We start from the raw sequence: 22,852 nt of genomic DNA on the forward strand, positions 1-22,852 counted from the left end.
AGTAAATTGTCAATGGCTGGCCACGTTTAAGCTTTCCCAGCTACTCGGTCTCCGTACTGTCTTGCACTCCAATATATGTCAATCAGAACAATGTCAGGACGGCTTCTTGAATATATGCTTGTCCCCTGACTCAGAGAGGCATGGTTATTTTGCACCACTTACAGGCAAACCAAGTTGGCTAGTTAAAGTGGAAAGACCCTCCAAGATATGGTACATGGTTTTAGTTAAGGATGTGATAGGGTATTATATAGTCTAGGTCAACAGGCTGAAGAATTCATAGTGCAGCCAAGTGTACTTTAAAATGACTACTCAAACATGCATAAAGCTTCAAACAACCTGAAAACCTTTCACAGAAACTCTCCTTTGTGTCAATACGGCCCAGGACTCTACTCTGCCATGGCCTTTGACCCTTACTCCTCTCCCACAGACTTCAATAAGTTTGAACATAAAGGGATTGCAGAAGCAAACTCTCTTCCTAACTCCTTATTTTAGGATGGTTTCAAGTCAACCCATAAATGAGCTGTTACCAGGAGATGATAAATACATACAAGAGAATTTTAAAATGTTTATAATATAGCCAGGTAACCATTTTCATTCACTTGTCTAAATCTTACTTGTCTGGCTTATGAGATACTGTCCTGGGCTATGAAAGCATCTTGGGAGAATCAAAGACAAGCTTCATTCTTACAAACTGCTAAACAGCTCAAAAACTGACCCTTCACCATCATCAAGTTAGCTTGACGAGCTATGAAACCAGTACCTTTGAGAGCACCCTTTTAATCTATCCAGCCAGACTGGTGTTTTTAAGCCTCTCTGATTCAAATGCAAATGAGCAGTAAAATCCACAATTAAAAACAAGACAAGAGAACTAAGTGAATGAATACTAAATGGACATATCTATTTTTATTACCAAAACATGAAATTTATGCATTGTGTATTAATTTTTCTCTTTTAAAATCTATTCTCTTATCTACTCTGCATAAAAGCCAATAAATTACATAAATCAGTTGTATTTTTCATTTCTTGACTCAAGAATACAACAATCATTTATGATGATCTGGTAGCACATTTAATTTTTCGGATGAGTTGTGTGTGTTTGTTTTTTAAATATTGAGATGTTCAGCTTAGAAATGCTACCATACTGTTGCAAGTTTCTATGCAACTCCATCCTCACTGTTAGCATAATGGTGCAGTTTCCTTGGGTTTCTTCGCTGAGGTACAGACTGCGGTGCAGCCATTTCAGGTGTCAAGGCACGCAACACTGTTCAGTTCAATTGGTTTTAGTACACTTGAACCGGAAGCTGCTGGGTGTGTACAATCCCCAACTCATCCAGCCCCCACTCCCACATCCCACAACATAGCCACTTATTTTAAAGGAACCTATGAGTTCTGATTAGCTCCATGCTGAATGTAGAAGCAATGATTCCATTCAACAGATGTTAAACCAAATACATATGTATTTAATCACCTTAGAGTTCCAAAGAAACATTAAAATGATAGACAAATGCACAGAACTTCTGTAAACGACAATGAACTACGGCAGTAGCATTGTCACCCTCATGCTTTAAACAATGTCTAAAGCGGCTTCTAAACTGTTAGAAGTTGGGATGCTTTTGTTTAACTTAACAGTGATTTTTGTTTCGCCTATGGTGGTTTCCAAACACTTCACTTCAGAAAATCAGAACATTATTTCCCCATTTGCTTCCGTAAGTGGATGTTTTACTTTGTAGGTCAACAGCATTAGTTTAATTTTGTATTACAATGCAACCTCTAATTTTGTCATGGTGACACTAAAGCACTATTAGTCTTCCTCTTCCCCATCCTCATCTTCGTCACCTTGGTCTCCAGATTCAGTATCATCCTCATCTTCCACCTGAAATAAAAATCAGGGATTTCTTTTGAGAGAAGCAACATTTGAGGGGAGTATGAGCCAGAGACCAAACAAATTGCAAAGTAAAGAAAAACAAGCCTAAAGCAAACCTAAAATTACCATACAAATTGCATTTATATCAGTATTTCAACTTCTAGGCATCAACCATCCTGGATTACCACACTGCTCCTGACATCAAAGCTAAGAAGTCAACTCCTGAGATCCGCGGGTTTTATTTGACTCAGTCCTGGGAAGAGGAAAACTGTCGTCTAGAGTGAAAGCAGGGGATTTGGACACGGAACTTCCCAGAGTTGTCACTTATTTTCTGTGCCCTTGGGTAAGTCTTCCTCTGTGCCTCAGTTTCCCCACCAGTAAAATGAGAGTACCTACCATACTGATTGCTGAGACTTCATGTCTATGCAGTACTTCAAAACCCTCTGAATGAAGCCATTAAGTGTTATGACTTCTTTAATAATTGGATGACCCACAAACTTTCCACAGAATGTTGTACGGACCCTCTCTATTTAAACTTGGACCAAAGTTTGTAGAAATATTGAACAAAAACATTTCCACACATTTCTTTCAAAACTGACTGGAATTAGGACATTACGAACCAGTGTAGCATGGCCAAGAGGGATATTATGTGCCACCAAAAGGCTAGACCTCACACCGAGAGACACAGGATTTAGAGATGCACATGAAGTACTTGTATTCAAAGAAGAAATCTAACCAAAAGTCACCTGGCCAACCACATAAGCAGAAGAGTGACAGTTACATGTGATCCGATGCACAAGCCCAGTTGTAAATTATAGTGGGGTTTGTCAGAAGCAATGCACCCTGAAAGGGGCCAATCTAGCGTGCGCACTTGGTGGATTACTATCTGGTAGTACCGTATGTATCGCTGGGACGTACCCACTCTCAGACAAAGTACAAAATAGCCATGTGTGGTTTTGAAAGACAACTTTTAACCCAAGACAGGTTCCTGCACACAAGAGCTGTCTGGACCTATTTTCTAGCAAGCATGCAACAGCAACACGCTGAAAGCTACTAGCGGTTATTCCTGTCCATGAGCCTCCCTGATTATGGTTCTTAAAGAACATGCTTGTGAGGAGAAGACAAAAAGATGGGCCTTGCAATGTCTCCAGATGGGTAACAAAATCCAGGCTCTGGAGTAGCAAGGGGAGCGCAAGTTTTAAACCTGAGAGTGACCCTGTTTATAACTGTGGCAATGTGTCGTGGAGAGAGAGAGACATGCAATCAGATCCGAAGCCACTGGGCTATGTATGTTAAAACCAACTCATTAAATTCCACATGTAAGATCATTGAAAGCCAGTGCCAACTGCAGGGCACTTCTATTCCACTTAATAAGCAGGCTGCAGCTTTTTGAGTTGTAGCTTTTTAATAGTCCAAGGGCGGTAGCTCCATGGAGAATGTAATACAGCCAGCAAACCTCAAGGTGAAATAGGCAGGCAGGGTTGTGGCAAGGTCCCTGCATGGAGAGATGGTCACACGCTCATTGTACCAGGTGCATATGGGGGCAAAACCCCCTACTTTGGGCCCCAGTTGATAACCAGTTTGGCCCACGATCTAGCTGCATCCCTAAGCTGTGCACCTGCTTTACTTATGGCAGATAGGGGATGCGTCTGTAAGTTCTGCCAACTCTTCTGTCTGCTTCTACAACTGCTAGCCTATACAATGTAGATACTGGGAGTGACGGTAGGCATCTTACCGGTTCCCCAAGTTCCTTGAGCTTGTTCTTTAGTGCAAGTATTTTCTGATCCTGATCAGCGAGAAGTACCAGGAGGTCATCCTGTTCTTTTTTAGATTCTGTAACTTCTTGGTGGAGTTTGCTCTTCTCATCTTGCAAGACAGCAACTGTACTGTTGATTGAGTCCAGATGCTGCTTTAGCAATGCTTTTTCCTCAGAAAGTGTTTTAACTTCACTCTGGCAATAGTCACAAAAATAGGAAAGTCACTAACATACCAAGCAGTCAGTTCATTCAAGTCACTCAAGTGACCATTCATGACAGCTCAACATTCCTGCCTCTACTTTGCCTGGAGCTTCAATTCTACAACCCCTACCCCTGCATGTGCGGTGTCTGTCCCTCGTTAGCCGTCAGGTCATGTGTAGAGGTTTATGAACCTGCTATTGCCTTCAAGCTATGAGCTTGTCCTTTAGCTAAAGCAGCAGGAGCCCATGCTTTCAGATCCAGAGATTAAACAATACTTTGTTTTAAGAAGGCTGCTATGGGTCACTGTACTCACCACTGGTCACAACTCCCAAAGGGAAGAACTGCAGGTAGCTGAATCAAGTTGGACCTGCCGCGTTAATCACGGTTGGTACACAATGTGCTATGGCCCAGTACCCAGTCTGAGTGGGAGAATTGCAGGATTCCACCCCAAAGAGGTAAAGACACAAGACTTCATACCTGGGGGGTGGGGATGGTGAACTCTGGGAACTAGAGAAAGAAGTCAAAGGTGCATCTAGCTTTTACCAGTCACTCCCAAGTCCTGGCTGCAATCTCCAAGGCAATCCAGGCAGGACTGCTATTACAACTACAACCCCTCCCGTTCAACACAGCTTTCAGGTGACCTGGACGACACTTTCAAGTTGGGTTTTGCTTTCTGATGTTTAAGGAAGACTTGACAGGTATGCACGCATGCACCATTTTATTCTAAAAAGTTCAGAAGCACCAAGCCCCATTTACCCCAATTTTTATGACTGCCTTAGAAGGAACATTTTGAGAAGACAAGGTTAGTGCTCAAGCATTAGAGGCCCAAGAGCATTAAATCTTCAATAAAGGCTTGCTGTCCGCCTGTCACTGAAGTTTAAAACTCCGTTTTCTTAACATGTATTTAATTTCAACTAAAAATGCCTTTCCCATCCTCAACTGTTTAACTTTCATTTTGACTCTTGAGGTCACTTCTCAAGCTCTCCAGACCAAATCTGTCAGGGCAGACAAGAGCCGGATTTCTAATGTGAAAACTCAACAGGAAAAAGCTTAAGATTTTTGGATATAGTAAAAGAAAGTCAATTCCCAAAAACTCGAAGCACCCTCAAAAGCCTTCCCCACCCTTGCAGGCCACCTTTAATACTGAAGCACTTCACAAAATTGTGACCATAACTGAAAACTGAGTACGCAGTTATTTCAGGTTTTGTGTTTCACCAATGACCAACCTTCAATTCTTTTATCTCTTGCAACAATCTGCCCTCCAATTCACTGTTCTTTGCCGCTGTTATAGCACTGTTGTCGCCCAGAGCGGGAACTGAAGCTGTATTCTGTGGAATAGATATTCAACACCAGGAGCAGTTAATGTTTCAATCATACACACAGTGGTCAATGTAATTTTCACTCATCCAGTTGTAGACTTCTTCCCACCACATAGCCAGCATGCTGGAACTGTGTACAACACATGTACTCGGACAAAATCAAAGACAGACCGATCTCTGAGGGGCTCTATACACTGTCAGACAGATGGAGAGCTCACAAATGGGAACTTGCATCTGCCAGCACTCAAAACAGCAACAGGTTTATGTACAGCCATGATAAGGGCTTCTGAGATGCAGGCTGGTGGGCATTCCATAAGCACATCCCGCAGTAACAGACACTAGTAAGGCAAAGAACTGCCTGAAAGCAGATTCTTCCTTGAGGAAGCCAACTATCACAAGCCACCTCCATACCCGATTACTGCAGAGGTATAAGAAAGCCATTTAAGTGGGCACCCATGTTGTGCCCAGGTACTGGATATCAGATGATGCAGTTCCTTCATTTGTAAATTGTCTTGTTAATGCTTCCCTTACAGTAACTGTATAAGCTTTGCCATGAAACTACAGACAATGACAGATTCTTGTATATCAGTGTGATCTCTAAACTCAGGGTCTAAAATTCATCTCTTAAAGTGCTAAGTAACTACATGCTTAATAGAACAGTGGCCCCAATCTGTAAAACCTCCAAACACTCCTGGAGTTTTGGCAGTTTCACATGTAGAAGATTTGCTGGTGAAGCCCTATATGATGGCCAAGCCAATGTAATTACTTTTTCCAAAGCCAACAAATTGCCAGTTAAATGTACAGTATTACACTGTTGTACCTGCTAGTCTTTTTAAATCTCATTCATAATTACAGGTCCACTTTTCTTACACATTTTAAGTAATTATTGCCCACTCAATTGTGTGCCAAGATTACATCCATTAAACCACATTGAAGCGTGCATATGGTGTAGGCAACAGATTCAGGAATAAACACCCTGACAACACTTTTTCTGACCTTGTTACGTACAGTATGAGTTTAAAATATTAAGCCACTTTCCCCTGGCTTCTTAAGTGATACAAGTATGCAATGGTGTAACACATGCCCTGGTTCTGTGAAGGCATACTCCTCCAGCTCTTATCAGGTATCAACTGATAACTGACTGTTACTTATCTCATCAGAATATTGACTGAAATGAGAGGAAAATAAGGACTCCGCATTTCACTGAAGTTAGTGGAGTTACATCAAGGTAGTGTTAAGAAATACATAACGAATTGTGTCAGATAAATGTATATTAAATAATGTTAGAGAAGTGTGTGTGTGTGTGTGTGTTTGTGCGTGTGTATAATCAACAGTCTCAAGAATGTGTAAAAGGCAACTTTTCTGCTTTCTGCATGTGTCTTGTTGACACTGCTTTCAAAGGTTGTAAAAATCAGAAAGTTGGTTTGTGTCTTATCTACAGTGGATTCTTGGACTGTGTAGATAACAGGGCAAAGCAAACCAGACAAATGTGTCATTTACCAGACACATGCAAACCTCCCTAGGAAAACCGACTTGGGAGGATGGATATTGACTGAGCAGAACTAGCCAACCCGTAACTCCAAGGCCACAAGAAGCAGATACGTAAGAGCGAGTCAGCTGTCGTCAGAAATAAGGGAATACAGGAAAGCAAGGAAAAGACAGCTGGACTGAGTAAGGAGGAGGATAGTGATGGCTAAAAACAGACAGATAAGGAGGTACCAATTAAGAGTTTTAGCAAGAGAAGTAAAAATCTAGCCATTTAAAAGGATTTTGGGTTACTGTGTGTGAACATATATTTAGAATAGAATGTTTATAGATGTTTAATAATCTGCACCTATGTGGTGTTAAGAGACAAGATATAAAGGATGTGTGTTTAACAAAGGAGGTTTGACAACTCAGGATTTACACCAGATTAGACCAGTATGGATCTGATGCCAGAAACAGCCTACCTGTGCCCCAGGAGTGGGCAGTTCATCATTACACTACCTGCTCGATCTGCTTTACTTATACTTTAGGCTTGATTAAGGTGATGCTATACTGTCCTAAAACTCTATATTAAAGCTTTAAATAGTTCAGCTTAGTACCTGGGCTTTTCCCCAGCAGTAGGGCTTGGTTCTGAACAGGCTCTGTATTATTATGAATGATGACAAAGTGAAAAGAGTGAAAAACATTTTTCTACACTTTAATCAATAAGGCCAGGATCAGGAAAGGCTCTAAGAGTCCTACTGAGTTACCATTTGTTGTAGCAGCTCCTGTTTCTCAGACTGAAGTTTAGAGATGTCCGAAGACTGTGACTGTATTTGGATCCTCAAGGCTTCTAGTTCCTGTGTCAAAAAACCCCAACAGAATTCAACTGCTTTGAATAGCGACTGTTAAGTAAGGACAAAAGTTCAATTTCTCTTTGGAAGTAAAAGCTACAAATTATGGACCACGTTATTTCAAGTTAGTTATGTGAGGAGTGAGAAGCATTGGTGGTGGAACTAGGGGTGCTGCCGCATGCCCAGGCTTGAAGTGGTTTCTGTCATATCCAGGATTTACAGTTTGGTTCAATGGCTCTCAGCACCCCCACTATACAAACCAGCACCTCTGGTGAGAGGCATATTTGTCCACCAATGCCACTTGTCTAGGCACGCTGACAGAGTCCTCAAGGGTACCACCCCAGCACCATTAATAACCTCATGGAATTTTTAAGTAGCCAAACGTTTTGTATGGAATGCAAAACTTCTTAGTCATCTATTTGAGACATGTTACATTTTTTTAAGCTTATCAGATTACATCTTCATAACTCTCCTGGCTGCTGGCTATTCTATACGCATCTTAATTTATGTTGCAGAAACCTTCCAAATGCAGGTTATCTTAGATAAAGCATTTCTCAATCCAAGTACTGTACCTATTAATGTGCTTTCTAATTGGGATAAAATTAATAGTGGAATACTTTTAGACAGACATCACAGATTTCTTCATTTGGTCATTTCCTAATATAGGTGCTCTTTTCCCTGGTGGAAAGGGCTCTGAACACTATATATTTATAATGCGTATCAGAATTTAAGTGATGTTTTCTGATATGCAACTGCTAACAGACCATCACGAATCTTCAGAAGTTCTGTGTAAGTTTCTCCAATGGCTTAATTCACCTCAACACAAAAGTTATGCTCATTCTTTTCAGGATTGATGGTCTTGATGCTCCAGGATTACGAAGAGCAGCACATAAAGTCTAAATATTCACACACTTTGGAACCAATGTTACCAGTCAATGGAAACTTGGCCTACAACCATCTCCCCATCCTCTGCTATTACTAGCCATAACAGGCAGCTTTGCCCAATGGATGACCGCACACAATTACTCCAAGGTTACAAACAAAGGAAGTTTGGACTCAGTATCTATCAAAGCATCAAGAACTCACCCTACATAGTTCATTAGCCTGCTCCAATCCAGCAGATGCAGCTATCTGTGACGAGTGCTCAGTTGTTCCTGTTTCTGACTGCAAAGACTTCTGCAACACGAGAAAAAGCAACCATGAAAGTAGATTTATTAAAGTGTTCTCTCACAGCTAAAAGGGTTCCTCACCTGTATCTCGAGGAATTCTTTGAGACAGACCTCACGCTTGCACACCCACGGTGGATACAGTGACAGCACAGCCTGCATCTATGGAAACCTCTAATAAGCAGTCCCCCTCATAAGGCCCTCCGCCCCTCATTGACCCACACGCAGTGTGAAAGCACACCAACCTCCTTATTTCCTTCCCCTGCCTCCTCCCCAAAGCCCAGCTGGATTACTAGCACTTGGAGGAGAGAGCAGTGGGTAGGGCGGGCCACGTACATCTCAAATGTTACCACCAAGTAACATTCGTTAGTTTTTTGAGTGGCCTCATGCCCACTCTTGGACTTGGGCAAGCAGTGTCCTCTCTCAGGAAGGCAGATCATGACTACTAGAAATAACACTGCTACACTGAGCATCATACTTAGGGACTAGTGTGTTACTGTCTATAGTGACTCAAGAAGGTGAGTACTAACCTCAGGGCAGACTGTTAGGAAGCCAGGCACAAACGCTAAATGGGTTGTGTGCTCTACACTTAGATCTCACCAACCAGTTACCAAGGGTGAACTCCTCAGGCACTAAAACAGCCTTAACATGGAGTCACACAGCGTTTTTAATAAATTCTTCACTCCCCTCCTAAAACCCATCCCTGTATCGTTCACTAGGATTTCCTCCTGCTCTACCACTGCCTCTGAAGCAACGACAGGGGCATTCACTTACTGCACATTTTGGCCAATTTAGTTTTATATGGCCGGAAGCCCCACCCACAGTGATGGCAGATCACTGGCCTTTCCTTTTCAGAAAGGGTTTTAAGCCCTAGGCTCCCTTGGCTTTTTAATTCAAAGTTGCGGTTAGGTTTATTTCCAATCCCCTCTTCTGCTTAACCTGGGTGACATGGGGATTTCCCTTCCCTTGGGTTTGCACCCACCCATGGTCCATTGATTCAACATATTAGCAACTTCTGCAGCCTCTAAAACTGTGGATTTTTTTTGGGTCACACGCTGCCTTTACCTAACCATTGCTCCTGGGCTGTCAGATCAAACAGTTTTCCATAATCACCTTCAACCCTCATCCCATTATCCATTTTCTCATAAACTACATTTTATGTACAGATTCAACAAATTGTAATAATATCAAACAATCTGAGGTTTCTGTACTCCATTCAATTGGTCTCTAGGGTAATCGGAAATCTTTACAATACATTTTCTTTAAATGTCTTGTACGCCTTAGCGTCTCCCTCCTCCATATCATTCAAACCTGGTTTCAGACTCCTGGCGCAGATGAGTTCCCAAATGAATTTTACAAAAAGTTATCTGAAACTTTAACACCTGGCTTACTGAATATGTTCAGTGAGGCCAAGAAAAAGCAGACTCTCCCATCCACTCTAAGACAAGATGTAATTTCAGTTATTCCTAAACCTGGGAAAGACCTTGGACTAGGTAGTAATTACAGGCCAGTTTCTTTAATCAATTGTGACGCTAAGATTTTAGCTAAAGCTCTTGCTATGCGACTGAAAAAAAGTTCTCACACACATTGTGAATTTATTACACAAACAAATCAGATAAGCGTCCTTTGTGGCTCCAATAATTTGAATCAACTAATGGATATTATTACCGCTTTGAGAGATTCTAAAGAACTCTTAGCTGTTATTTCCTTAGATGCTGAAAGGGCCTTTGACCACATAACAAAATTTGCATTTGGTAAACAATGTATGGTGTGGATTAAGCTTTTATACCCTAACCCAGCTTCCAGGGTAGTTACCAATGGTATTGTTTCTATCCCTTTTCCATTACCTACAGGTACGAGGCAGGGCTGCCGCTTTCTCATTTTCTGCTTGATTTACCTCTAGAACTTTTAGATCACTATCCGAGCAAATCAGCATATTCATGGTATCAAGGCGGGCCAAACAGAGCACAAAAGTATCCTCTACACAGATGATGCTCTTGTGTTTGTAGCTAAGCCCATGGTCAGCATTCCTAATCTTCTATCCACTATTAATAATTTTGGACTCCTCTCAGGACATACCATTAATTGGGAGTAAATCAGAAATCTTAGACATTAACAAATATGCCCACAAAGGTCTTTTATCAGACTGGGACTTTTAATGGCAATCTTCTTAAATGAAATATTTAGACATGCCTAAGATAAATATAGAACCAATTATTGCCCAAATGGCTAACTATCTGTGGAGATGGAGTTTGTTAACCCTCAGTTTGTGGAGTAAAATTAATACTCAGAATATGAACGTCCTTCCCAGAATTTTGTATGTCCTGAGGGGTCTCTCTAGTTCTAGTCCTCAAACTAAGTTTTAAGAAATCCAATAATATTTTCAGAACATTCATTTGAGGCGCAGGTAAGAAATCTAGACTGGCCCTGAAGAAATTACAGCTCCCCCTGTTTCTGGGACGATTCCGTTTTCCCAACTTGGAAATGATCATATTTCCTTTTTGTTAAGCCAGGCACCTTTGTGGCTATTAGGCCCCGCACAGACCCCATCTTGGATTCAGATGGAATGAGAACTGGTAAACCTTCTCCCCCTTTCAGGCATTGTAGGTACAAATTATTATAGATCTGATGGCTCCAGAGCTCCCACAGTAATGGCTGTGAGGCAAGCTTGGTCAAGCCTGGCTAGAAAGTTCTCCTTCCATCCATTCTTCTATGCAGAGGCAGTGCTATGGAGCAATCCTTTCCTTAAAACCAGCGGCAAAACCTTGATGCGGAGGGATTGGATGGACAAAGGAATTATGCCTGTGTCACAGCTACCTGACACTGATAAATTTAAACCATTTGTAGATCTTCAGCAAGAATTTGGCTTGCTCTGCTCCAGAGCATGGAAATATCTCCAGTTAAAAGAATTACTTACAAATGTATTTGGCCCAGAGGCACTGGGAGCTCCAGAACCTCCAGAATTTTTAATTATTTTGGAGGAAACTTCCTGGATTTACTCAGCCAGTGGTATCCTTTTACCATTTTCTGGCCCCAAAAAACTGCCAAAGATTGATAATTTGAGAGTTGCTTGGAATAGAAATTTAGGTATACAACTACCTCCAACCCAATGGAATACAATTATATCTATGAGGAGGAGTCCCAGGGTACAACCTGGAACTGTGGGACCACTGTGCCCATATCATATCATAAGGGTGAGTTTCATACCACACATCACAATCATATCACAATGGTGAACACGGGGATCCCAGGGTGCTATTCTGAGATACAGAGTATCACAATTTAGTGTTAAAAAACAACTATAGACCTGAGACTACAGCTTATTCACCAAAAGACACTGTTTTGAATATATTGGTCCCCACATAGGCTAATGGTAACGGGCCTGATCAATGCTGACCGCTCTTGGAAATGTAGCACCAAGGAAAGTACATTATCTCGTATGTTTTGGGAGTGCCCCGTATCAAGAATTTCTGGTATCAGGTGGGTCAAAAGATCAATTTGATATTGGATACTACACTGAAGCCCTCCTGCTTCAGTTTCATTCTTGGATATATTCCTGATACCTGGAGATTACTTGGAAGGACCAGAGGAGGGATTTATCCAGGTGAGTTTGGCTGGAATAAACCTATCAGCACCAGAAGGGTGATCTTGCCACTGTCAGATTGGGTGGGAGGTTTCCAGGTTACAAGTACAGGGAATGTTCGCTGTTCATTCTCTGCACTAGCTCATGGAATTAGAGGTGGATTGTGTCTCTGGATCCAAGAGATAATGGGATTATCACCAGGTTTGTCTTCCTCCTCCTTCAGAACTGGGGCACAACTCTCACTGGGCTGTTCCAACGCTGGAGGGGAGGGGTTTTGGTTTTTTTTGAAAGTCCAAGTCTCTGCTGTCCTTATGAGATCAGGGAGATGGCCAAAACTGCTGTGCCAACCAGGGTAGCATGTCATATGCAGGCCAATAGCCAGAATGGTGTCTACATTAGCACAAATAGTGGCAAGCTCTGGCTATGGCCAGTTTTATGTGGCTGGATCTGCTCCATATAAGACCACATACTAGTCTCCATGTAACCAGTTCATAATTTTTCTTAGAATGGTTAGGTCCTCCTTATCTGTGTAACCAGTTTAGTGGGTCCTCCACTCCTTCCATCCAGCCAGCCCTCTGTCCAGAAGGATGTACCGGGGCACAATGCTCACATTCTGTTGGAACCATACTGCCTGCATGTCCTTGGGGCATTATCTCCACTGTTGAATTAGTACAGAACAGCTGCCTAGATTTTTCCCTGGAGTACACAGTACAAACAATTTGGCAGTGTGGTAGGTTTGGATACACAAAGTCTCACCCACAGTTTGAGGCAGAAAAGCTCTGTGCAGACAACTCAAGCTATGTTTGCTGTAATCAGTGGTTAGCTGGTTATAACAAACCATTGTCTTTCTAGTGCTGACAGCCACAGTGAAGAATTTCTAGCCTCATGAAGGTAATATTTTTAAGTAGCTCTGCAACTGCATACTGAAGCAGTCACTTCTTACCATGTTTTCAATCACAGAATCCTTTTCTCTCAGCTGTCCCTGTAACGCTTCATGCTTATTTTTCAATTCTTCTATCTCCTGTCGCAATTTGCTGATTTCTTCTGGCTGAATGCCATTCATCTGAAGCATATCGCTATGGGAACTGTGATGCTGATTGTCCTTTCCTAATGGCCAGATATTTGAAAATTAGTACTCAATAGCACAGATTTTGTTTACACATTTACTACACCCATTCACACAAGGTATCGTCTACAGTAATTTGCTTCCCCCCCCATAAAGAAATGGAATTACAAACTATTCAGGATTAAAAGATTATATTCTACTGTGTTCAGAAATCTACCCCCAAACACGTGCATGAACTTCAGAAACTTGCCGTGCCTTAAAAAAAAAAAAAAAAAAAAAAAAGAAGTACGTGTGGTTGTTTCCGCCTGCTCATGTAGTCAACCAATGAAAGGGTGAAGAGTCCAAGTGTGGGACAGTAGGTGTAGGCCTGCACTTCACCACAAACATCCTAATGCAGAAAACGATACTTCAGTTCACTCTGTGTTTTGACCTAATCGCACAAATTTTAAAATTCATTTCTATTTCGACAGACATCGGAATACATATCCGAGGCTCAAGATGCCTTGCCAGGTAACACCACTCACATCAAGAATATGAACATAAAATTAAATTGCCCCCTACGTAAAATCAGCCTGTTCACAGAACTGTAGTGCCCCCCACAACCTGGAGCGCCTGCCTAATCCCTCCATCCCAGCATGAAAAGTCCAGAGTATCCGGACCTTCAAACCCTACACAGACCCCCAAGCACATGGGATTTGCAGCCTATCCTTAAGGTTAACAGATATGGGCTATTTTGGATCAATGGAGGGCAGGAGTTCATAAGCAGAGGGGCTCTCAGACAGCATTCACGAGCAGTCCCCTTACACGCCAAGGAAAACGGCAATGCAGGACCAAGGAACACTGACGTGGGCCCTGCGTGGCCTCATCCTCTGCCTACTTGGAGCAGTGGTGGTAGGGCAGCAGCACACAGCTCCCTTCTCTCCTCAGGTGCGACAGTGGGATCAGGGAAGAGGTCCGCCACTTACCCTGTAGCTGGGGTTTATCTGCATGTGGCCCAAGCCCACTGCCCTCTTCTTGCGCTTGATTCTCTGCTGGGATGGCATCGGCAGGGCCTTTATCATCCCACTAAGACACATGAGGCAGTTCATACCTTTCAGGGCTACTGTTTCAAGAGCTGACAGACGTAGGCACGCACATGTGCCATACTTTGTCCACATTCTTAAGCTTTTCTTCACAACAGTCACTGCTACAAACGCACGTTAATGACAAACGCTTCAGATTCTGATGTGCTCACATAGCCGCAGGGGCTGGATCCCGAGGCACAGGCCTATTGTGTCTGCCTTACCCCGCCTTGCCAAGGAAACTAGCATGAGTGCCTACACTGATCTCAGCTGCAGCAGTAGGACAGCGAAGAGCTTGAGACCTGCCAGCCTGAGGGTCTGCCTCTCTGCAGTCTCGGAGGCCAAAGCCAACACCATAAACGGCAGCTAGACATCCACAGCAACCAAGGTCGATTCCTGAGCACTGGTATCATATACTCAGGGTTAACTGTACAGAGCAGGTAACATTTTCTTCAGTGACTTAGGAGCCCAGGTCCCACTGAAAGCCAATGGCATTTAGGCACTTACATCACATTGATGAATTTTATAAGCTTCATCTGTATAGAATACATTAGGTCATTCATGGAGCAAATTTTCATTGTACAACCCAATGACAGAAAGTTTTCATCCTGAAACATCTCTAAAACCACAAGTGTGTAGTCACAGAAATGTCAGGCTGGAAGGATCTCGAGAGGTCATCTAGTCCAGACCCAAATGCTGAGGCAGGACCAAGAATACCTAGTCCATTCCTGACAGGTCTTTGTCCACCCTGTTCTTATAAACCTCCAGTGATGGGATTCCACAACCTCCCTTGGAAGCCTATTCCAGAGCTTAACTACTTTTACAGTTAGAAAGTTTTTCCTAATAGCTAATCTAAATCTGCCTCACTGCAGATTAAGCAGAATACTTCTTGTCCTACCTTCAGTGGACAAGGACGACAATTAATCACCATGATCTTAACAGGCCTCAACATATATGAAGACTTGTTGACAAGTCCACCCTTCAGTCTTCTCTTCCCAAGACTAAACATGACAAATTTTTTACCCTTTCCTCATAGGTCAGATTTTCTAAACCTTTCATAATTTTTCTTGCTATTCTCTAGACTCTCTCCTGCTTGTCCACATCCTTCTTAAAGTGTGTCCAGTTTTGGACGCCACAATACTCCAGGTTGAGGTGTCACCAGTGCCAAGAATGGGGGGACAATTACCTCCCGGGTCTTACATGTGACACTCCTGTTAATACACCTGAGAATGATACTAGCCTTGTTCATTGCTGTCTCATTCAATTTGTGCCCTTTCCCCCCCCCGAGGCCCAGAACCTTTTCCACAGTACTGCTGCCTAGCCAGTTATTCCCCATTTTGTTGTGCATTTGATTTTTCCTCCCTAAATGAAGTACTTTGCACTTGTGTTCATTTAATTTCATCTTGTTGTTTTCAGACCAACTATCTAATTTGTCAAGGTCACTTTGAATTCTAATCCCCTCCTCCAAAGTGCTTGCAATACTTTGGTTTTAGCCACACATTTTATAAAAGCATATTCTCCACTCTATTATCCAAATCATTAATGAAAATATTGACTAATAACCAGACCGAGGACAGACCCCTGAGTGACCCCACTAGATATGGCCTCAGAGTTTGACAGCAAACCATTAACTACTCTTCTGAGGATAATTTTTCAACTAACTGTGTATCCACCTTATAGTATTTTCATCTACATCACATTTTCCTAGTTTACTTATGAGAACGTCATGTGGGACTGTGCCAAAAGCCTTACTGAAAACTACATACATTACATCTACTGCTTCCCCCCATCCCCTAGGCCAGTAACCCCAAAGGAGGAAATTAGCTTGGTTTGGCATGATTTGTTCTAGACAAATCATATTGGCTATTACTTACTAACCTTTTACCCTCGAATTGCTTACAAACTGATCATTTAATAATTTGTTCTAGTATCTTTCCAGGTATTGGAGTTACGCCGACTGATCTATAATTCCTCGGGCCACCTCTGTTCCCTTTTTTGAAGATAGGTACTATGTTTTCCCTTCTCCAGTCCTCTGGGACCTCATCTGTCCTCCAGGAGTTCTCAAAGATCATCCCTAACAATGCTGAGATTGCTTCTGCTAGTTCCTAAATATCCTACGGTGAATTTTGTCATGTCCTGCTGACTTGAATACATCTAATTTATATAAATATTCTTTAACCTGTTCTTTCCCTATTTTGGCTTGTGTTCTGTCACCCTTGTTAATATCTATGGTGTTGAGCATCTGGTCACAATTCATCTTTTTCGTGAAACTGAAGCAAAATAGGCATTAAATATTCCAGCCTTCTTGATGTCATCCATTAGTAGCTCTTGTTCCCGGTTAAGTAGTGGACCTGCACTTTCCTTCATCTTTCTCTTGCTCCTAATGTATTTACAGAACCTCCTCTTAATGACTTTTATGCTCCTTGCTAGGTGTAACTCATTTTGTGTCTTAGCCTCTCTGATTTTGACCCTACCTGCTTGCACTATTCTTTTGTTACTCATCCTTACCAATTTTTCCACGTTTCCACACTTTCTAGGATTCTACTGAAGCCATTAGGCCAGTCTCTAGTAAGAAAAGACTTCCTGTAATATGGCAACACCCTCATTTCCCTAATCCACACAAAATGGCCTAAGATTTAGTACCAGAATGTGGTAATGAGGCCTATAATTTTTTTAATACACAAAACCATTAAAACTCCTTTACTTGTTCGTTATGAGGTATAAACCTTACTACGCTTGTCATGGCAAGCGGACAGAATCCATATAGCAGTAGAGTATCTTGCTAGTTTGTTAAACTGGGTTAGCTGCTTTGGGTCTCCCTAAAGTCATGAGTGAGATTTTACTGTACACAATGCCCCATTTTTTGCTTTTTTACAGCAGAATCCATGCATTGTTGGGCAATCGGGCTGCAAAATGCAACCTTTTGTGTTCTCAGAAAAGTTTCTAGCCTCTGATTGCCAAGGCTGGCTTCCAAATGTGAAGCAATATGGGGTTGTCTTCCTGCAACTCCAAAAGTCCAGAATGATAGTTCTGACAAGCGTGAACTACCCCATTCATTTCAAAGGGACATCAACTGTGAAACCTGAGGACACCTGAAACTGGTGGCACTTCGCTGCTGCTCATGAAGCAGGAGCCTCCAGTTCATGTACTTTTTCTGAAATGGCATCCAATAGGAATGAAAAAAAGGAGCAGCAAGGCAACTAGCTGCTGACTCCTCCACCTTTGTCTAACATCTTCAGACAGTACCTGAAGAGAGCCATAGACGTAAAAATTCAATGAATGGCAGGGCGGAGGGAAAAGGACAAGCTTCCCCACTCTGTTTCCTGAATCTGAACCTGCTGAGTGCTCCTCTCAAGCTGCTCTGCCACTTCCCAGGCCCCTGCAGCGAACACCGCCAGTTTCCCTATTTCTAATCCATGTATCAGTTGTTCACACAAGATATTCCATCACCAATAACTGAAAGTATGGCGGCAATATAAAAAAAAATGTATACATCGATATTTTTAATCTAATTTAATAAATTAGATACTGGTAGAAATACTGTTCTAGTTGCATTCTTATTTAATTCAATAAAATAGGTCCTGGTTTTTCATTTGTGTGAATTATAGCGTGCTGCAGAATTTAGGACAGCACGTTGTTGAAACTGGAAAGGATTGGTTTCTGCAGAATTTAGATTGCTTGCCATGAACTACACAGAGAATTGGACATATGCTATGAAGCAATGATGGATTTCAGTGTTTTTATGAAGTATACCTAGCTGTACTTTAAGGAGATTATACTGGTCCTTGTGCTGCTGGATTTGTGACATTTGCTGTGTAACTGCTGTCTGAAGCTGTTCGTTCTGAGATTTTAAAGTATTAACTTTCTGCTTTAACTCTTCAAGCTGCTGATCCTGTGAAAGAAAAAAAAAATTGGAATTCTCCTTAATTACTTGTGGAAAATGAATCAATGGGGAGACATGCTGCAAAGCAATAAAATCAATGCATTAGAGTCAAGATTTTATTTACTCAGCCTACAAAAGATATTTTTCATGGGCAGTGCCTGTATCTTGTGGACTGCTTATCAGCGCAGGTAAGTTTCCAAATTTATTAGAGGCAGGGCTGGTAGCACTGCTTATTAAGGTGCCTGACACTTCCCCAAGTTATCTAAGATGGGAAGCCTCTTCCATGTTTTGTAATATCTGGTTTGAAATTCCGTTCCAGCATCCCCAAAAGCCAGTTAATATGATTTCCCCCCAACAGTACATGTGACTGTAGGTGTCTGCTACAGCTTGTATTTACCTGCTCTCTAATGACTTTTTTATAGTGAGTCACAATGTTGTCATGCTGTTCCAACGACTTCTTCACCTCTTCTTCCTGTTTGTCTTCTTCACTAGACTTGTAAATAGCTTTAGTTATGATACCTGTCAAAAAATAGTGCCCTCGTTATTCAGAACACAGCTCATGCATTCATATTCTCACATCCTCCTCAGCTTACATAATTGTGTTGTGCCACAGAGAATCCACCTGTTTTTAAACAAGTTATTAGTCACCCATGCTGATTTAAATGACTAGATGTCAAGCTAGTTCTTAGAAGCTGACTTCAGGAGGCTGTATCAACAACTGGGAAAAGTTCTATTCATAGAGTTTCAACAGCCCTACCTTTTCCATTAAGGACCCATAATGTTCACCATTCACGTTTTTTAAGGTTCCCCAACCCAGATATTTCTAGTGTAAAAAATAACACTCATGATCACATCTTTTAGATCTTCTTTATTCATTACAGAAGGGGCACATATCCCAGTTCCTTTTCACTTCGTCTGTAAGGAAGCTGGAGAAATGATTCACTGGAATCGGAAGTATAGCTTGTGAAGCCAATTCTTGTATACTATGAGTTTTTTTTCTGTTGCCACCTTCTTGTGCATCATCTTGGAGTACAGACCTTATGGCATTATAGAAGCACAAGTTCAAAAATTTGCCATAACCAATATCCTGATCATTAACAACACGCACAAACAGCCAACTGACTTAACAGTGTTAAGAAGTCAGATTAAGTACAAAACCCAACCTTGCACCAGGAGCATTAATATAAAACATCTGAACTGCAAGCCATGTATTGTAACCCTTATCCATGAATTCTTCCTACCACGTAGAGAATTTTAGGTTTGATCGACCTTTAAAAATCTAAATTCAGAATGGGTGGTAATTCAGTCAGGGCAATCTGAAGTGCACCACAAGTGACAGTACAAAAGAAGAGTGTAACATGTCTCACCCTCCAATTCCTTTACCAGTTTAGTAAACTCGTGATCAAACATCATGTGGTCAGGGCTAGAAAAACTCGGCTGAGGTTTCTGAGCAGCTCTGGAATACAGTTCATGTTTGCTAATGAACCCTAGTTTCTCGATGAAGTTCTCCTTGCCAATCCTCTTCTCTATCAGCTGTTTTAGTTTCTCTCTAAAAGAAAAGGGTGTAGTTAGTATGGCACATCAGGCAACACTGTGCCTAGAGAAGGGAAACAAAAAAAAATGGAGAGCAGTGAAGTACCACCCTTTTTACTCCCCCTCCAAAGGGTACTTTTGTTGGTCAGGAAATGATCTGTAACAATTCCTTTTCCCCCCGTCAAACTAACAGACTTTTCTTGGCACTGGAAAGCTGATTGTTCTCAGTCTGCCACTATCAGCTGTTCACATGCCACAGTGAAAGGAGACATGAAGAAGGTAATAACTGTATTTCTTGGTAAGAATGGCTCAGATGCTTTGCACTGCCTAAGGGCTGTATCAAGGACTTTTCCCAGCTCATTGCCATGGAAAAACCATCTCACATTTTCTAGCCACATGTATTCCCTCCTGTAAGGAATAAATTAAAAGCAGGGGGCTAGAGGGGTTGTTAAACTAAGAATATCAATAATATAGGTTGTGAGGTCTTTCATTTAGAAACTTCTTCCTAATTTAGGGACAGCTGCTAGCCTGCACACAAACTTTCACCTCCCCTAAAGTCTTCAGTTAGTCCGACACCGTACTTACTTCCTACAATTTTCAAGGGAATTGTCATTGTAATAAATGCAAATGCCCAGCAAAAGCGCACACAGGCCTTGGACTAACTGCTCCTCTTCTCCAAGGTTTTCGGCTATCTGCCCTGTGAGCTGGAACATTTGCTAAGGAAGTTTAAACATTTCATGATCAGAATATATAAAACGTACCTTTCCCTTTCAACATGTAATCTCACCCTGAGCTTCTTATCACATCTTAATTAAACATGTAAAGCCAATTTCTTTATCCATTAAAACCATAAGCTTAATTAGTAATATCAGTATGCTACCTCAAATGAAACTGCTCATACATTTAGTTTGTTTTAAGAGATTTGTATAATGTGTGTATATTTTTATATATATATATATAAACTATTCAAGTCTAATATCCAGATAACTCAATGTAATATTTAAAAGGGTTCTCTGTACCAAACAGTTCTCTTCCATATGTTAACTGTGAAAACTTTTTGAAGGCACTGTCTACCACTAGCCAGTATATGATGCTTAACTGTCAATTAGATTAAGTTCCTCTTCAGAGAAGTGTATTTATCATTACAGTTCATTGAGATTAAGAAGTATTTCCCCATTTCTGTGAGATTACACGTGAGAGATTCTTCATACGGAAACTCCATGAGTTTATCTGCAGTGACACACACTATGGGCATAGCCGCACTGAAATCGAGGCGTGCTAGCAGCTTGCATAGGCATACCCACGGCAGCTTGAACCTAGCAAACAGCACTGAGGACCCGGTGGCACGGATCCCAGCACCGTCAAGGAATGCAAATATGTACGCAGGGTCCTGGGTGGGCTTGTATAGTGCGCACTGAAGTCTGCGCCTCTCCTGCTATTTTTGGCATACTCACTAGATCAAAGCCAACGTGGGTATTCCTACCCAAGCTGCAGTCACATCAATTGCAATGTACGTGTACCCGAAATTTGCAGAACTGCCCAAAAGCTTCTCCAAGCAACCGTTACCTGTGCTCAGAGGAAATATATGACATGTTGGGGTCCCAAGTTCCATCGCTGGTCCTCCGTAACTACAAATTCCCTCGCCCATCACCTCGTTAAACCAGTAACACCCAGGGAAACGGAGTCCCACCCCTTCTGCATGCAAACCACTGGAAAAACCAAGAAACCCCCACACTTTGTCACACGTCTTTTCAAATTCACAGATTTGACTATGTTTTGTTTAGTGTCTACATGTTAACGTAAAAGGGACACTACCTCTTTAAGCCCCACACCTATCATCCTTAAATATTCTGCAGCATTCCTGCAAGTTTATCTACATTTTTAATGTTAAAAATAAGATCTTTCCATTCAAACGCCTGTATTCTGTAAACATTTCAAGGATACAAATGGAATATTGGCGGAGTTGTGGAGAAAGTGTGTGACAGCAATTGGACAATCGCTTAACCAGGTACAAAGCAGCATTAATAATCCAACTCTTGTCTGCACTTTGCTGCCCTGAAATGGAAAAGCTGGCATTAATTCCTTCATATAGAGTGTTCAATGAAGTGTTTTAGAGGCTGTATTTACTTCAGAACCCACCCACTTTCAACTTTAAGGATAAAAAAAAGGAAGTCAAGGCTTCCAAAAATACACATTTTCTAGCTATACTTAACTTCGCTTTAGTGCTTTGATAGAAAGGATTCACAAAAGTCTAGCAGTCTTCAGTGCATGTCAGACCAAGACAGATGTAAGGTGTGACTCAGCACAAATTAGCATTGGAACAAAATCATGACAAGTTAGTTTGCCTTCATAATTAATGCTGGGATAACAATATCGTTAAGGGGCAAAAAATACATGCAGAACCTTCTGGGGGAAGTGCTGCATAAACGGCGCAGTTAGCACAAGTCAGCTGCAAACTTTTTAAGCGGCCCAGCACTAAATACGCTGTCTTCATTTGCGGCAAATATAACATAGACCCACTACTGAGGTATTGTACCACGGGTTGAGATTTTATTTCAAGGTGAAAACTGATTGCTACAGGGCAGTTTCTTTGGTGATACAGTAATAAACAATGTAAACCAGACAAGTGGAATATTCTTAATGCAGCCATCTTGTCTTTCAATTTCGTATGTTGGAAAATGAGTTTTCTTCTGAATAGCTCACCAAAAGGTTATTTAAAATTAATACACAAGAACCGTGTGAAATAACACTGTTCAAGAGTTAGTGTTAAATAGTTTCGTTTATTTTAAGGGTTTTAAATCCACACAATTAGGCCAGGAGGTACGTTGGACAACGGTTTCGAGCCATCCATTATGTACATTTTGGTCCTTTAAAGCAGATGTTTTGTTTATTTAACTTAAGACTTATCTAGCTGATCCACACATTTTCTAGGCCTATAAAATATATCCATTTACAGAATTCTCTGGCATCTACACCTATACTGGCTAATTTTCCAGGCTCCTGAAAACAAAAATGCCATGGGAAGTGGCATCAAGGCAGACATGCACCTCTATATGAAAGTCAAATGTCCGACAGCAACCAAGCAAGAGTTCTCCAGCTCC

The 22,852-nt window shown here is 41.6% G+C and overlaps 1 protein-coding gene across 2 annotated transcripts in view; it reads right to left on the minus strand.

The window, feature by feature from the left end:
* Positions 1-1,439: 1,439 nt before the first annotated feature.
* The window catches only part of USO1 (USO1 vesicle transport factor), a 63,784-nt gene continuing 42,371 nt past the window's right edge, over positions 1,440-22,852 (minus strand). For both annotated transcript variants that reach the window (XM_077814878.1, XM_077814877.1), the window contains 11 exons: positions 21,696-21,806; positions 20,337-20,455; positions 19,586-19,767; positions 18,616-18,737; positions 18,089-18,227; positions 13,152-13,315; positions 8,546-8,635; positions 7,376-7,465; positions 5,049-5,150; positions 3,600-3,815; positions 1,440-1,873 (listed from right to left, as the gene is read on the minus strand). In XM_077814878.1, coding sequence (XP_077671004.1) covers positions 1,802-1,873; positions 3,600-3,815; positions 5,049-5,150; positions 7,376-7,465; positions 8,546-8,635; positions 13,152-13,315; positions 18,089-18,227; positions 18,616-18,737; positions 19,586-19,767; positions 20,337-20,455; positions 21,696-21,806 — 1,407 coding nt within the window. In that variant the 3' untranslated portion in view covers positions 1,440-1,801. The remainder of the gene's footprint in view (positions 1,874-3,599; positions 3,816-5,048; positions 5,151-7,375; positions 7,466-8,545; positions 8,636-13,151; positions 13,316-18,088; positions 18,228-18,615; positions 18,738-19,585; positions 19,768-20,336; positions 20,456-21,695; positions 21,807-22,852) is intronic.

This window comes from Eretmochelys imbricata, chromosome 4 (genome assembly GCF_965152235.1).
Source record: "Eretmochelys imbricata isolate rEreImb1 chromosome 4, rEreImb1.hap1, whole genome shotgun sequence".
Lineage (NCBI taxonomy): Eukaryota > Metazoa > Chordata > Testudines > Cheloniidae > Eretmochelys > Eretmochelys imbricata.